Source organism: Thamnophis elegans, chromosome 5, assembly GCF_009769535.1.
Source record: "Thamnophis elegans isolate rThaEle1 chromosome 5, rThaEle1.pri, whole genome shotgun sequence".
In the NCBI taxonomy this organism is placed as follows: Eukaryota; Metazoa; Chordata; class Lepidosauria; order Squamata; family Colubridae; genus Thamnophis; species Thamnophis elegans.
In genome coordinates this window covers 51,417,144-51,433,893 of record NC_045545.1, presented here as the reverse complement: position 1 = coordinate 51,433,893, position 16,750 = coordinate 51,417,144, and the positions used below count along the sequence as shown (strand labels likewise).

Here is a 16,750-nt window from a genome sequence, read left to right as displayed (position 1 = left end):
CATATGGGGAGAAAGCAATACAGGCAGTCCTTGGGTTATGATGACAATTGGAAGCAGAACTTCCATCTGTAAGTGATGTCATTGTAAAGTGTTATGTTACATGACTACATCACTTAGTGATGGTACTTCTGGAAATCCTGATTGCTGTCATAACCCCAGGAGCATGTTTCATTAAGTAGGAAGAAGCAGACATTCCAGGCAAGCATCATAAGGGTGTGGGGGGTACAGAGGTGGTGGTGAGTGCCATAGGCAAGGCCCTATGAAGTGTGGGTGGGCTGGTTGGGGTCACAGATGTGTTAGCAGAAGCCATGGGAGGCACTAAGGGGTGGGTTCTGTGGGGGATGCTGCCAGGGATTCACACTACAAAGCAAGGGGTGCTGCCAGTGGGCACGTACTACAGAGAACAGGTAGAGTGTTCTTTAGAGTATGAGAGCTCTGGGGATTTCATAGTGAGGTTCCTCCTCTTACTCCTCATAGTGAGTAAGAGCAGCAGAAGGGAGTTATGATCTTCCCTGCCAACTTCCCCATTGACTCTGCTGGTAGGAAGCTGGCAAGGAAGATTGCAAGTGGTGATCATGTGACCATGGAATGTTGCAATAGTTATAACTTTGAGGGCCAATCATAACTACTGTTTGTTCCATGCCACTTTAACTATGAATGGTCTCTGAACCAAGTGGTCCTAAGTTGAGGACTATCTGTAATGGTTGAAGGAGAATGATAGTTCTAGTCATGTCACGAATTCTATACATACATGAAATACAGTATATATAGATGATTAGGTGCAGGTAGGTTTCAAATTTGAACTGAGATACTGTCTTGAATTTTTTGTATTTAGAACTTTAAACTTAGCAATGCATATATTCAAGCCTCATGTTCCACTTCACACAAGCTCAAAAGAATAGTTCATATATATTGGCTCCCACAGAGACCAACTATGAAAGGGAAACACTGAATTGGGCACAGGCCATCCTTTAAATAGCAAAGAAAGGCAAACTACTTTATTCTCACTATGTTTAACATTTAACTGGTATTTTTTAAAAAAAAAATTGGGGTAAGCGATTTCTCTTTTTATAACTCTTCTGCTAATTCTTTCATGAAATGAGAATTGAATTGGTTTTGAAATCCATAACTAGTCCGTGTATAGCTAAAAAAATTGGCCTATAATTCCATATTACAAGAGAGAGCAACTTGCAACTCAAGGCCTCACTTCAGCACCTTCTTTGTGGTCCTTGGAATTTCCTTGACAAAAATATATAACCATGTTTATGTGGGAAACTGAAATCATAGCCATAAAAATTGCCATATTAAAAAAATTTAAAGCAACTCCACAAACCACCAAAACTAAAAAATTAAAAAGGTATAAGCAGAAATTCCAAGAATGTTTATCCTTCCCACCTTTATTATTTAGATTATGGCTTGCTGAAAATGGTGTGTCCATTTTCAGCAAGCCATAATCTTGAATCTAAACCTCAGTTTGTTGGCTGCAACTTTCATATTGAAAGATGGAAGCCTTTAACACATGACATTTATGTTTTTTCTCAAATGTTACCTAGGCAAACGACGGAAGTCTTCTCCCAAACCTCTTATTCTAAGTGAAGCTAAAAAGCAGTTAATGATCTACAGACTACCTCAGGTCCTCCGGCTGCACCTTAAACGATTCAGGTGAATAGAAGGTGGTAGAAATGTGGAGTCATTTTTATATCTGAAATGGCAGTATAGTTATTACTATACTATTTCTAGAGTAGTAAACATAACGCTTATATGTCATATTATTTTTGAAGAAAATTGGAAGAAAGTTTTACATTTATTTTTTTATTTTTCTGAAAGAAATATTACAGAGCACAAAGAAAGTAGGTACTTGTAAAAAGTACCTATACTATACTATAGTATAGTAAAATATTAGTATACCTTGCAGTTGAACAATTCTGAAAAAAGCCCATTATATTCTTTCTTCATGTATATTCACTTTTGTAAAGAGAGTTCTCAAGTTTAAACATTTGCTATATTTGCAAAAAAAAGTTGATTCGTCTTCTAATTACTGTATACGGATTAAAATTATTGCGTGCTAGAATTCTTTTACGTTGTGATTTAAGGGAAGACTTTCCAAAACTTGACATTAAAATCTACTAAGGTCAACCTAAGGTATAGAATTGATAGAAAATGTTTCAGCCATTTGCCTAGGGATACCGCTGCCAGTGGAGTATGTTTATATACATAGCAGTTGAAACTGCTAGTAATATAATTGCAGCTCTTTGTGTGTTTCAAGTGAAACATTATTTGGGAAGCAACTCATAATAGTGCTACTGTTTTTTTATGGATGCTGATGTTTGTCAAACAGAAGACTTTCAAAGCAGATTGCAATGAATTACATAATTAGCAAAATTAGGAAAAATATTCATCAGCATGATGTATCTTATAATGATCAGTTTACAGTAAAGTTACTTCTGTCCTTTGAAAGTTTTACATTTGTATATTTTTTAAAAAATAATTATGTTGCTTCCATTTCTTTGAAGATTCTGAAAAGTTTCTTTACAACATTTCTGTGCTTGGATTCAGCCATAGTAGAAAAAGTTTGTTGTAGTATTAACCTGTAGTAATGAGAGTTCTTTTGTAGAGCTGGTGGATAGTGACTAGACACTATGCTATTGTTTTAAACATCATAGGTTTGTAACAGAAAAAGAAACATCCTTCCTTCAGGAAGTATATTCCAATATCTACATTTGTTGCCTGAGTTATGTTGAGTTATTGCCATAAAGGTTAAACGGGAGTGTATTTTATCACCTTTTTTGTTCAATTTGTATGCTGAATTGATCATGCGGAAATTAGATCTCAAACTGCCTGATGTTGGAGTGTAGATTGGGGAAGAACCATAAATAATTTGAGTACGATACGCAGATGATACAACACTATTGGCTGAAAATAAGGAAGACCTGGAAAAAGTGATCTGGAAAATCAAGGACAAAAGTGAAACAGTGGGATCGAGTCCTAACATCAGGAAAACAAAGTTAATGACAACAGCTGCAGATGGACATGAGACATTTAAAATCAACAATGAGGAAATTGAATTATTTCAAGAATTTATCTTCCTTAGATCCAAAATTGTTCACGGCAGCAGTTCTACTCCTGAAATCAAGTGCAGGATAAATCGTAGGCCGCACTGCAATGGTTAACATGAATAAGATCTGGGAAAACAGAGATATTGATATAAATACAACAAGCAAGCTAGTTAGAGCAAACATTTCCCCTATAATGATGTATGGTTGCAAGAGTTGGACATTAAGAATGGTTGATCAAAGAATTGATGCCTTTGAACTGTGATGTGTAAATTATTGAGTATACCATACCATGGACAGCCAGAGTAATTAACAGGGAGGTGCTAATTGTATAAAACCAGACATATCACTAGAAGCTAAAATCATAAGACTGCGTCTGATTTACTCTGGCTATGGCATGTGGGCAAATTCATTGGAGAAGGCAATGATGCTAGGAATGGTTAGTGGAACAAGAAGAAGAGAATGCACCCAAAGAACATGCTGGCTTGATAACATCAGATCTAATACAAAGTTGAACTTGCAACAATTGGAAGAAGCCTTTACTTCACAGAGTATAATGGAGAGCCCTTCCTATAAAGTTGCCAAGAACAGGACATAACCAATGGTTAAAACAACAACAAATTTGTAAAATCTAGCAGCACAATCAGTATTGGTAGTTTCCCAGGACATTAAGAACCTTAGCCCTAGCATAAATACATTTATCTTATTAATTATCTATTTCCGAAAAGGACTTGGTGAATAAAAGCAGAATAGTTTTCAAATGTTATATCAGAGAAGTTAGGTAATAACAATGTTTTAAAAACACACATTAAATGAATGTCAATTAAATTTGAAAAAATATTAGTTGAAAATAGATACAATAATGACAATAATTAGTATATTAATTTTTTTCAAAGATGTTGCATCAGATCCTTTTTCATTTTAAAAGTCCTTTTGATTAAATGTTTTCAAATTGCAGGTGGTCTGGACGTAATCACCGTGAGAAGATTGGGGTCCATGTCCTCTTTGACCAGGTATTAAACATGGAACCTTACTGCTGCAGGGATACTTTCTCCTCTCTTGACAAAGAGACCTTTGTCTATGACCTCTCGGCTGTGGTGATGCATCACGGGAAAGGGTTTGGCTCAGGACATTACACGGCATATTGCTACAACACAGAGGGAGGTGCGTGAGCCTTATTACAGGGGAAAAAATTAATGCATCTTATAAATTTATCTCTTCCATGAAAACATATTTGTTTTGTGTAGAGTTTATATTGCTCAGCTTTCATTGTGCACTGATAACATTAGAATAAAAAAATATGTTAGGTTTCTGTAGCTTAAACACAATGAGGATAAACTTAATTGCTTACTTTTTTAAAAAAAGAGTTTACTTTCTCTCTTTCTCAGGCTTGCATTTTATTTGTGTGTGTGTGCATGTGAGACAGAATCAGAGCGATTGATGTTTCCACTACTTAAGCTGAAAAACAAACTTTTGAGAAATCTGCTATGAGGAATTTAATTGCTTCATCTCCAATCAGTTAATTGTGTTTCTTTGTAAAATGTTTGCATTACATTTTTCCAACCTTCTGTAGGAAGAATTAGAATTATTTTCTATCTTAAATATCATTCAGAAATATCAGTGAAACAGAAAAACTGAGATCAGGAAAGTTTTTTTAAGGCAAAATCAGAATCTCAAACCTTATCTTGGGCTTATGGAATTGATTGCATTATTCTTTGGATGTCTTTTCCCCAATGACTATTTAAAAAGAATTTGTTGGACCACAATCTTGCCATTAATATTTTATATTTTTCCCCTCCTTTTTAGGGTTTTGGGTCCACTGCAATGACTCCAAACTGAATGTATGTAGCGTGGAGGAGGTATGCAAAACCCAAGCATACATTCTTTTTTATACACAAAGAACTATACAGGGCAGAGCAAGTATCTCAGAAACACAACTTCAAGCTCAGGTGCTGTCTAAACACAATGTTAGAAGACTGACACTCCCCTGAAAGGAGACATTATTCTCAATCAACTGATTCTTTTTCAAACGCCTTTGGAATTAATTCAGCTAGGCAGGAACAAATACTGTTGCAAGAATTTTGGATCCACCTTCTGGAAAAATTGTCGTCCTATTATGTGCAACTTTGTTCTATAAGATTGTAGCAGAACATCTATTTTTTTTAAAAAGGCAGATGCATTTGTAAACCCTTCCTCCTCCAAGCAAAGAGTAACAGCCTCCAATGTGTACGACCATTTATCTTCTTTCAAAGAGGAATAGCTATGTGGTATGAAAAAGTAGGTACATTCAAAACTTCTGTGTACAGCCAGGATACAAAGCCATTAAACTGACCATAAATCTATACATTACTTAAGAAAATATATGAATAGTAGAATTCTATCTCTGTTCTGTTGATGTGGTGAACTGTTGTTGCACCTCTTGGTGAAAATGACTCACCAATTATCATACATTGTTCTTTCCAACCAACATAATTTAGGTAGATAGAATTGTACTATGCAAAAACTCTAAAACTCTTAATGATTTTTCTAAACTGGGAAAATATGCTCATTGGTCCTTGTTTATATCTTTCGGGCAACAAATGTTTGTACCCTGCAATTACTCCAAATTGTTAGAACGAACAAAAGTGGAAATTATATACACATCTGTGTAATTTGTTGTATACTTCAATTTGAACCTGTGCTAGAAATTACAAGTACTGTTTTTCTTCCCCACCTAATCTTAACAAGACAGCTACGTAAACTGAATTTTCAACCTTTTCTTGTGTAATTATAATAGTTAATATGGGATACATTACTTTCAAGACTTTCATCATCTACTGTTTATCTTATGATGATCAGTGCATGAATAGGTTTTGTGAATCCATTCAGGTTCACAGTGAAGCGTATGTTTTTAGTACTACTGATGCATTGTTCAACAAACACAGATTTTTTTAAAATCAACTCTCTCTAAATGCATAAAACATTTGCATATACAAGAAAAAATGGTCAGGAATATAGTAGCTATTAGTAACAAGATCATTTCACCCTAATAACCTTCTTTTCATGACCATTTTTCCATTCAGTTTTCCCTTTGTTGTGTTTTTGGGAAGTTCAGAGAGGTTTATTTTGGAGTCTTACGGCAAAAGAGATTGCAGCTAAATTGTGCATCTATATTCTCTTTTCCTTCAGTTGCTGTTCTTGCTGTTTCAGAGACATAATACACATACAGTTCTGGAAATCTAACAGTAAAAATCTAGCATACGGTATATCTTAAAGGAAAAGCCCCTGACCACGTCACATAGACTTTAAATATCACTAACATCCAATTTATCATGACTACTTTTCACTGTTAACCTTTCATGATTATCACTATTTCAGTTCTTTGTGAAGGGCATATTTGGACAATATAAACCTCACTGCAGCTAAGCAGCTTGCTGCCTTTCAGTTAAGAAATACTGATGTACAGCATACAAATCCCATGTTATTCACTTAAGATACATGAAATGGACTCTTGCTGGTTTGTACAAAGCTTTAAAAAATTCACAGGATCTTTAATAGCTGACTATTTGTACTAGCCAACCAATAATATAAATTGCTGTGTATAAGATTCAGCTTTCAGCAGGGTGGGAGAAATCAATGTCTATGGAGATATGTAACAAGCCCAACTCAAATTTGGTAGTGTCAAGCTGGAGGTTTTTAAAAACAAAAATGGACATGGTTCTGGCACATGAAGTGTTTATGTGCTTTAATGTGGTAATTCTGAATCGGTATTTCAGCAAAATCCTGGTGAAATTGAATCAAAATAATTAAAGAAAAACCTACCAACTTGTCTCTTCACATCCTGCTAGGGAACAATATTGGAAGTCCATGGGATTGTTATACGCAGTGTTAGTCTTGACCCTCTGATTCGCTTTCTGATTCTATCAAATTATATAGTCTCCAGTCAGACAGATAGGAACACGCAGAGCCCAGATGTGACTTATAAAACAACATAATTGCAATTCTAGAAAGTTTTCTTTTAGCAGAAGCATTCTTGATAATAAATTCACAATTCAAGTACTGTAATTATTAAGAGACATTTAAGGAATGTAAAATAACTTGAATCAAGGAGCAGAGCTTTTCTTGCTAGGATTGACTTTGAATGGTGAAGTAAAGTACAAAAATCAGCACAATTATTTTTTACAGCATGAAAAGCTTTGTAAGGATTATCTCTAGGAAAGTTAGTTGGGGCTGATGTGCAGGCCTCACTTATTTTGCTTCAATATTATCATTATTTCAGATTATTCCTCTATTCAAGAATCTCAAAACAAAAATGAAAGGTGGCCATTTTTATAAATCAAGATCTTTCAGCCACTGCCATTTGTACTTACCCATTCTTTTTTCCTCCCATTATTTGTTTTCTTACTGTCTTCCAGATTGAGTGCCATAAAATATCTTGCTCTCCCAACTCCACCACACCCCAATAATTCAAAGCATGACCAAGAATATCTTGCATGTAAGATTCCAGTTGTTTCTACTCTCATAAAGAAAAAAATACTGCCTGGCAGCTAAACTAAAATTCTGAGTGGGTTCTCAGTGGCTCTAATTCATGGATTCTGTGAGAGATTTGAGTTCTTGAGATCTCTTATGTGCCCATCGCCTTCTATCTTGTCCTTGCAGGAAATGGCTGATGCAGAATTTATCATTGTGAGGTATTCAGAACTGTAGATGCCTCAAAGGTTACCCACCTCCAGAAAAAGTAAACGTAGAAAGATTGAGCAAAAGCTGGCACAGCTTCAATTAATACTGTTTTGAGTATTACATCCATATTTGAACAAATAGGAACATCTGACACTTATAGGAGATATATGAGGAAGATAATAGAGAGGTGGGTGTATTAATAGCCATGAATGTTTTACATTTCCCAAGATTTGAAAAGTCATAGTCTCTCATGTGAGTAATAGTGCCATGGGATATAAAAATGTGCAATTAAGAGTTATCTTGAAAGATGGAAGTAACTTAACTTTTGAATTCAGCTTGCTGTTCCCAACACTGTGAGGTTTCTGTAATATTAGCTTTTATTTGGAAGCGATAGTGTATAGCATTTTATGCTGTTTCTTTTATATCTGCTGCAAGCAGTGTTCTTGCTATTCTTTGTACACTGTTTTAAAGTGTCCTGGTTGGCAGAAAATGAAATAATTGATTTCTATCTATTGTCATTATAATCGAAGCCTAACAGAATAATAAATACCATGTCTTCCCTTATTATTTTTTTCTCTAGCCACATTCAACTCCTTTCCTTGCATATATATTAATTGCAGGGCTGACAGGATCAATCAGCTCTGATTTGAAAATATTTATCATAGAGTGATTCATTCACACAAAACATAGCGTACCAGCAAAGATATGACTAAAAGCATATATGTACCTGTTAAACCATGGCAAGTAGTTTAGTCATGTTAAGAGTTACATGGTCCTAAGAATGCTAACTAGGGAGCAAGCCCCTTAACTTGAGTAATTTACTTCTGCATAGACATCTTTGGGAAACAACTTTTTAATTTACTTACAAAAATAAGCTGGCTACATTTAAAACTTAATCAGCTAATTTTGTGCTTATTGCCAAAACTAGTGATGAAAAATAAAGTTGAGTGAAGCAATTCAGGACACAATTTTTTAAAAAGCTATCAAATAGATATAAATCTGATTTTATTAATTTAATATACCTGTATCTATAAAATTTGCAGAAGAATAAGCAGCTCCTAATAAAAAATAAATGTATAAGAAGGAAAAGAAAATAATGGCTGTTTCCTGTTAGATAACAATGGAAAATATTACCAATTTTATCAAGCAAATTAATTAGGACAATATCCTAGCATATTTCTTCATTGTACGATAAAGCTGAACTATGGAGACCTTTTTTATTGCTGTTGCTTTTGAATGAGCTGTTTTCATTTACTTCAGGGAAAGTTTCAATACACAGAAATTAAAATGCACAAGTAAATGTGTTGTATGGATTCATAAGGAGATGCTAAGAAAAAAGCTTGTCTCTTTATATATACAATCTCTGATTGTAAAATTCCATATTTTATGAATGTTATATCTAAGGAAAGAAAGTGAACAAGTTAATTTTGAAATAATAATAATCCCCAGCACAAATTGCAGCTGCATCCAACAGTATTGCTGATTATTATATTTATGGATTGAGTGAAAGTTGGGTATAGGATTAATTTTCCCTCCTGATAAAACTTTATGAACAATTTTTTAAAGTTTAAAATGGTGCCTTGTACCTAACTATATTTTGCATGGGACACAAGTTTTTAGTTTCTTCACTCCCAGATCTGAGTCTTTACAATACTTAGGTAGCAGGTTTGGGTTTTTTAAAACATTTCTTATCTGTATGTGAATGGAAAAATGTTTCCTACCAGCAACTTGATGTATTTTATTGTATATGTCTAAATACTGTATTTCTAATGATGCAAATGGTTTGCTCAAAAGTAGATCATTTTGGGTTGTGTTAAATCTTTGTTGGTATTTTTTTATTTTTTTTAGATAGGATTATTCCTCTTTAAGCAAGTAATTCGTAATTAAAACACAAATGGTAAGAATGCCTAGAGCAGCTTATTGACAAAGCAGTTTGAAAAAGGCTCTTAAACTACTGATTGGTGCCTTGCATGATAATGGTTCTCTTTTGCCATGATGTTCTTTCTCTTCTGTTAAAGATGATAATGACTCAACATATCTTCATGCAGATAATACTTCAACAGTATGAATCAGGCATATATGTTTCAGTATAAAAAAGATCAACCATATACTGAATACTATTTCATAAAATAAGACCTAACATCTAGTTTCTAATAACTGAAAATTTTTTTTTAGAGATTTTATTAATATTTGTAGGCCGCCCTTTTCCCTGAGGGGACTCAGGGCGGCTCACATAAAATCGGGGAAGGGGAGATACAAGAATGCAAAAATGTATTCTTGAATACAGTACTTTGAATAAGATTATTCATGGTTACTATTGCATAGCTGTAATGTGCCTCTTTTGAGTTGTAGCACTTCTCAATAGGGTCAAGACTGCCGGATTATTTGTAATGCAGAGCATGCAACAATACTGATGCAAGCTGAACTGTGCTCTTCAAATTCACTTTAAATTGGATTGTAAATGGAGATGTTAAATACGCTACCAAGTGTTAAAATATTTCATTTGGACAGAAAGGTTTGGATATATGCATGCATTATCAGTTGAATCTAAAAATTCACATTTCAATTGCCACTGTTCCTTAGTAAAATAAGAATGGCCTCTTCTACATATTCAGCCCAGCAGTAAGGTGAAAAAATGTTATTACATCTATACATTTAATGTAAAATTATACTATTGTGGATGCTATGTAATACTCATAATACATAGTGTGTTGTAAAATTCCTTGCAAATCCAATACAGCATGATTGGAACTGAACACAAATATAAACTTGTTCCTAGTGCTGCTATAATCCTACACTTAAGGAAAATCAATTTTATTACCTAGGAATCCAGGAAAATAGAAGATGAATAGTGATATAATACCACCACTTAGGAAATCCCAATACATATACTGCAGTTCTGCAGAATAAATCATTAACGATTGGGAGACTTAAAAATTTAACTCCTAGTAAGTGAAGTGGTAGTTGAAGCAGTCTGGGTTTAGAGTTGATGTTATTCCAGCAGCAGATAGTATTCTGCCAGCAAACACTTAATTCTTTTCCCATTCCAATCAGTTCAGAGAATTTATTTCCATAAAATGTTAAGATTTAGTATATTAGCCTTATTAGACTAAAATTAAGGAGTAGGCTTTATTTCTACTTGCTTTTTGAAATTGTATAGAAATTGCTTTTACTTAAAGTATGCTGAATGCTTGGATTAGATTGTGGGTTTTCAGTATACAAAATTCAATAGGTCTTCTCTGAGAATTGATATATTTTGACACCAAAACAACCCTATGTCACACTGAAAAGTTGATTTTGAAGGCATTTCCTAAATGCAAGGATTCTCTACTTTTTTCTTACTGCTAATATTATTCTAACTGTAAGAGTAGCAAAAGTTAAAAATTTATCTTTTGGAAGAGTTATGAGTAGTAATTTACAGCTTCACTTTTTACTACTCATATAATCTTAATTATCGAAGTGGTCTTATTCTACATTTGTGGTGTATATGATACTGCCTCTCCTACAAGGTTTTGTAGAATGGAAGTAAATAAGAGGACAGACCTGTCAATATTCAGCAGTCTGTCAATCTGTTTTTAAACTTCATCTAACCTGATATGTTTAGGTGGATTTAAAGTGTTTTTATGAAACAGAAAATGACATTTTCTGTTCATTAAGTACAGCTCTGACAGGATTACATTTTTTGTCCTTTTGTACTCTAATTTTATCTATGATGACTACTGATAGATTTATTGGCTTGTGTTTCTTTTGGATTAAGCTATCTTTTATCCATATTTTGAAAAATATTTCTGATGAGAAATCATTCTGCTTTTGCTAACACATTAAAAGATGTTTTGCAAAGGCAGTGGCAATCTTCCACTGCAAAACATCTCAACTTAAAAAAATACATCTTTCATAAATAGTGTCCAGTTAACTTGAAAGACACATAGAGCAATTCAAGGAATCAAAATGCTATGCAACAGAATTCTTTTTCCATGTATAACATACAATCAACTCCAAGCACCACACAACTGTTATATCGGCTGAAAGTTGTCCATAATTAACCCTCACCTAGGCCTTTTTAAAATGTATTTTTCCATTCAATAGTTAATAGTCCTACTTAAACACAGGACTGGGGCTTGTTACTTCTTTACAAGTGAAATATGAATCATGTTTTTATGATTTTGTAAATCTCTACTCTTTTTACCTTGTTTTGTAAGCTGAAATTTCCTATTAAAAAAGAAAAAAGTCCAGTTCACTGGCATGTCTTTATTTCACATTTCAGATCAGAATCTAAGTTCAATTCTGCAAAATAATGTACATATGTAAAAAACATTTCTGCAAAACAAATAGAATACCGTTATCTATTATTATTAAGTATAAAACCTAATGCTGCCAAAGAATCAATTAAGCACAGTGAAGAATGATGTAAGAGGTAAAATATTGTCTCTGTTTTCTCCAATTCTTCTTGCTATTTTCTCATGTAGAGGGAAGTTCAGATTTGTAAAATCTGTAAAGAATGTAATGATAAAAAAAATTATAGAGGGTTGATGGCACTGCTCAACTGAACAAAAAAGTAATATATAGCCTTTCCACAAATATACATAATCTATAACTTACAACACAACTCTCATTTTCAAATTCTTATTCTGGGAGAATGCAAAATATATCCTAAAAGATTTTATAATTCTATAGCTAATCATAGTTATGGCTACAATTGCTTAGTGACAAGTAATGAAGATTTTAAGAAAGATCATACATTTTCATATTTTCATGAAGGCTGCAGAATTAAAATCTCACATTAAACTTCAAATCCAGTTATTGAAAAAGACATCACATATGTTGAATGTTCTTAGCAAAGGTGTAGTTTCAGGGAAAGAAGAATAACTATAATCATTTTAATAGTTAATAGTCTTCCAACTACCACTAAATACTCTTTTATACCAAATACCCCTCTCTAATGTATTTCTTGCAGACAAGTTCAAATAGAATTAGAAAACCTTTGCTAAAATGCCTGCTTAGGTATGTTTACAATATTCTAGTATGTGAACAAATTGTCTAAACAGGTTTAATGGTTATATTTGTACACATTTGTAGATTGGTAGTATTTTTCTTCTGCATTTTCAAATAAGAACAATAAATTCAATCACCCCCTTATGTTAAAATGGCTGTGGTATAAGAACTATACCTTATAGCAGAGCCTCCATCTCACTGGAGGAGCAGGCGGAAGTTGAACCAAGGTACTATGGCTTGAAAATAGTTTTCCTTGGGAAAGGGAAGAAAACCACCTATGCAAACATTTTCATGGACATAGAGGAGGTGCTTCCTGCTAAAGGGCATTGCCTAACTTTGGTTTTCAAAATTATTCACTTAAAAATACCAACTACCTATTTACTAGGAGGTTGATATTCATATGGCACACAAATCAAATGGTTCTGTAGGACCTAATACCAATTCCTGCCTCTGCAAAGAATTACATTTGATGCTTGTTATTTACCAGTTTTTGCAAGGATATAGCCAGTTGTCAGTTTGCTGCATTTGAGCCATTGAATTCCAGAATGGAAATTCCATGCACTGAATAATAAACATGGGGCATTGAGAATAGAAAGGAAGAAAAGCCTTGGTAGGGGTATGAAGAATATAAGAGCCAAGGTGGCTCAGGGTTGACTCAGCCTTCCATCCTTCCAAGGTGGGTAAAATGAGAACCTGGATTGTTGTTGGGGGCCATATGCTGACTCTGTAAACCGCTTAGAGAGGGCCCTATGAAGCGGTATAACTGCTATTGCTATTGCTAATAGTTTGGCGCAACTACCAAAAAGAAAGAACTGAATTCAAATTTTGTCCATGCCGTTGGATGCACCAGAAACTAGACTGGGAAAAGTCTAATCTTCCTTACTACCAATACCAAATATATATAAAAAAAGATTGGCGCAAGCTCTTTTGGAAAGCTGCCCGCCAATAATGATCAGGGGCTCAGACTGAGCGGCTGCTTCTCCCCACCAAGAAGAGCTAATTTAGTTGCTGAGACAATCATGTTTCATTAAGAATTTCTGACTTTAGGGAGGCAGAATATTGCTTTGAAATCCCAACTTCCATCTGCATCTTAAGGCTATGTAATTTTCCTAAGTTGTTTTGTTTGTAGCAGTACAGAGCATCTGTTCAGGGTTGGCAGGACCCTTCACACAGCTGTTTTTAGAGAACCATGCTATTTTCGGTGAGGGAAGCTAAACTGTTTTTTCCCAAGGCCTGATAAAAGATAGGCTGTGAAAGCTGTGAGTTTTAAGCCCCTTATTCCCATCTCAAGGACAGGAGAAAAATCTATTTGCCCCCAAATTAACTTGACAATATTAGAAAAGGCATAGTTTCTTTAAACTTAAAGATAACTGGACAATTTTTGCCTGATCTCAATTTTAAGACAAACAATAAAAAAGTGCTGGGCTGATATTTAAAGTAAACAATACAAAGATCATAAATATAGCACATTTTATACAAAATTAGGGAAGGGGAGGGCTGAAAATAACAAAACATACTTTATGTCATGCCATGACATATATTTGCATGAGATATTGGGACCCAAATATATAATTGTGGTACATGTGTCACTAGATGGATATTGTCATTTTTGCATAATTGTGGTTTGGTTTAAAAAAAAGAACAAGGGTTCTTAGAATTTTTTAATCCTGTCTTTATTATTTTTAAATAACTTAAGGCAGCAAACATATCTAAAATTCCTTCTATTTTTCTACACCTGCTCTGTGAGGTAAGATGGACTTGTCCAAAGTCACCCATCTGGCTTTCATGCCTAAAGTAGAACCAGAACTTAGTCTTCTGGTTTCTACTCTGATATCATTATCACAGGATCAAGCTGTGTTGCTTTCATAAAACAAGTATAATCAGTTTAATAATTAATTGGGCTTGACATAAATGATTTGCTTAATAAACATATTAAGAAATTACACACTATGGTATATATACTCACCTGTTATGCAACAGGTTGTGGTGCCATCAAATCAATGTCTGTTAAGTTTCTGGCTACCCAGACACCTACTGCAAAGAGTCCCAGATTAACTATGAGGTTTCTGTAACAAATACAAGTAAGAGTTAATGACAACAGATACTGCTTATACAGAATGCTAATATAGAATTTTCTATCTAGAAACACTGAAAGAGTATTCTTAGCTTACAACACTATCAAATAACATTTTTTTCAGTTGCAGAAATTATATGTTTTCCAGTGCTTTGGGGGGGACTTTTTCTAACGCAAAATATTTTAATACTGCTATAAAGAAAATGCATAGGAAGGTGAAGCATGATGCCTGTTGTTTTGATGCAGCTCTTCTGTATATCTTAAAAACACAAGAGCTTAACTGCCTCAAGGCCTGTCAGATTTAGTGGTAGTTCCATAGTGACTAGATACTTATGGAAATTTTCCAAGGAGCACATAAAGAATAACAGTTCCTGAGCAAACAGTAATCCCTGAAAGTCTTAATTCTTCACGATGGATGGATGGATAGATAGATAGATAGTTATAGTATATGCCTCTCTCTCTTTCTTTCTTTCTTTCTCTTTCTCTGTTAAAATCAGGTAGGGAAAAACGAGTTTATAAAGACGAGAAGGAAGGCGCTCCCTCTTTTTTCTAGTAAGGTTTCTGGTCGAGACCCGAAACTCTTCCATTCCTCTCTCACCTGCGGAAGTCATTGCGGTCTGTGGCAAAGCGATAAGCTCCTCGGATCCAGCCGCGCAGACCTTCAGGGGTAACCGCGCCGGAACTCCCGCCAGCAGGGCCTATTTGACCGCCTGTCACCATAGCTAACGACCCGGACTCTCCTTGGCAGAGACTCGTACGAGTTCTTTGAAGCAGAGGAAATATCGCCGGCAACCCCCCCCAAAACGTCACTGCCGGCGCGCGGCCTTTACGTCACTTCCTGTTTTCGGAGCCCTTTAAAAGAGGAGACACCTCGCGCTGGTTTCTTTCCTCTGCTGCGCAGCCGCGAGGAAAAGAAAAGCGCGAGATGCGCGGAGGAGACGATTCCCGGTGTTTTCATCCTTGGCAACTTTAGGATGTGTGGACTTACAACTCCATGTAAGTCCAACTCCAACATGGAGTTGGCTGAGGAATTCTGCGCGTTGAAATACACAAGCTTCAAATTGCCAAGTAGTTGCCCCTACAGTACTTCGTGGAATACCTTTCCCCACTTGATTTGACAAAACACACACACACAAACTCTCTCACACACAAAACAAGCAAACAAACAAGTTTGTCTTCTAGGTTTTAGAAGGTCATCAAGATCTGGCTTTTTAACCAGTGTTCTGAGACAGAATATAATGGAACAAAACGAATAGAAATGAGAGTAATTGGAGTTTGCTGCAGGGCATCCTAAAATGATTAAGGCACAGGGTTTTTGTTTTGTTGTTTTTTACTGTGTTATGGTTATGATAGTACTTGTTTTACCTCTTGCAAACTGCTCAAAGCTGTTATAGGACAAGTGGCCATTCAAGTTGAGATAAATTAGAATTATTCCTGTAAACAAAAGAGCAAGAATAATGCTGTATAACCTAAGACACCAGCTTTTGGACAGTAGCTATAGAATTATGTAAGAATGTGAGGTTTCGGGAAATAAGGCTAGTGATTTGATTAGTACATTCCAGGCCAGGTCAAGCTAACATTGGCAGGAAAGCAGCTGTCATGCTCAAATTAATAGTACTATGATCAAGATACAGCAATTATGGGGATAGCATTTCCGTGAAACCAGCTGTTAGGATTGTACAGCCAAAACTTATCTCACATAAAATGACCAATGATCATGGGCATTGATGGGATGGGTTTTTTAAAAAACTACTTAAATCTTGCATTCATAGGTATCATTGCTCTTCTGTGGCTCTACCTAAAATAGAATAAAATATGGATTAAAAATATAAGAATGAAGACGTGGCATAAAAAGGATAGTTAGAAGCTTGCTTAAAGGGACAGAAATGTCATCAGCCTCTAACCACAAGATGTTCCAGCCAACGTCCCTATGTCAAAAGTCCAAACCACAAGGTTCAATTAAAGTTCGCAT

General features: G+C 34.9%; 2 protein-coding genes across 3 annotated transcripts in view; one reads left to right on the top strand and one right to left on the bottom strand.

The window, feature by feature from the left end:
- The window catches only part of USP49 (ubiquitin specific peptidase 49), a 32,749-nt gene extending 21,100 nt beyond the window's left edge, over window positions 1-11,649 (top strand). Inside the window, exons 5-7 of one of the 2 annotated variants that reach the window (XM_032217974.1) lie at window positions 1,554-1,662; window positions 4,012-4,217; window positions 4,860-11,649. In XM_032217974.1, coding sequence (XP_032073865.1) covers window positions 1,554-1,662; window positions 4,012-4,217; window positions 4,860-5,044 — 500 coding nt within the window. In that variant the 3' untranslated portion in view covers window positions 5,045-11,649. The remainder of the gene's footprint in view (window positions 1-1,553; window positions 1,663-4,011; window positions 4,218-4,859) is intronic. The other variant, XM_032217975.1, reaches the window with a different exon arrangement.
- Window positions 11,650-11,945: 296 nt separating this feature from the next.
- Window positions 11,946-15,588, bottom strand: TOMM6 (translocase of outer mitochondrial membrane 6). The gene is made up of 3 exons (XM_032217976.1): window positions 15,377-15,588; window positions 14,671-14,770; window positions 11,946-12,201 (listed from the first exon to the last, which is right to left on the bottom strand). The coding sequence occupies exons 1-2, from the start codon at window positions 15,496-15,498 to the stop codon at window positions 14,674-14,676; spliced, it is 219 nt and encodes a 72-aa protein (XP_032073867.1). The 5' UTR covers window positions 15,499-15,588; the 3' UTR covers window positions 11,946-12,201; window positions 14,671-14,673.
- Window positions 15,589-16,750: the final 1,162 nt, after the last annotated feature.

Bases quoted from the DNA above. Each gene is read 5' to 3' on its own strand.
- TOMM6 (XM_032217976.1), bottom strand. From the start codon at position 15,498: ATGGTGACAGGCGGTCAAATAGGCCCTGCTGGCGGGAGTTCCGGCGCG. The intron at 14,771-15,376 runs GTGAGAGAGGAA...TATTTGTTACAG, and splicing joins GACCGCAATGACTTCCGCAG to AAACCTCATAGTTAATCTGG.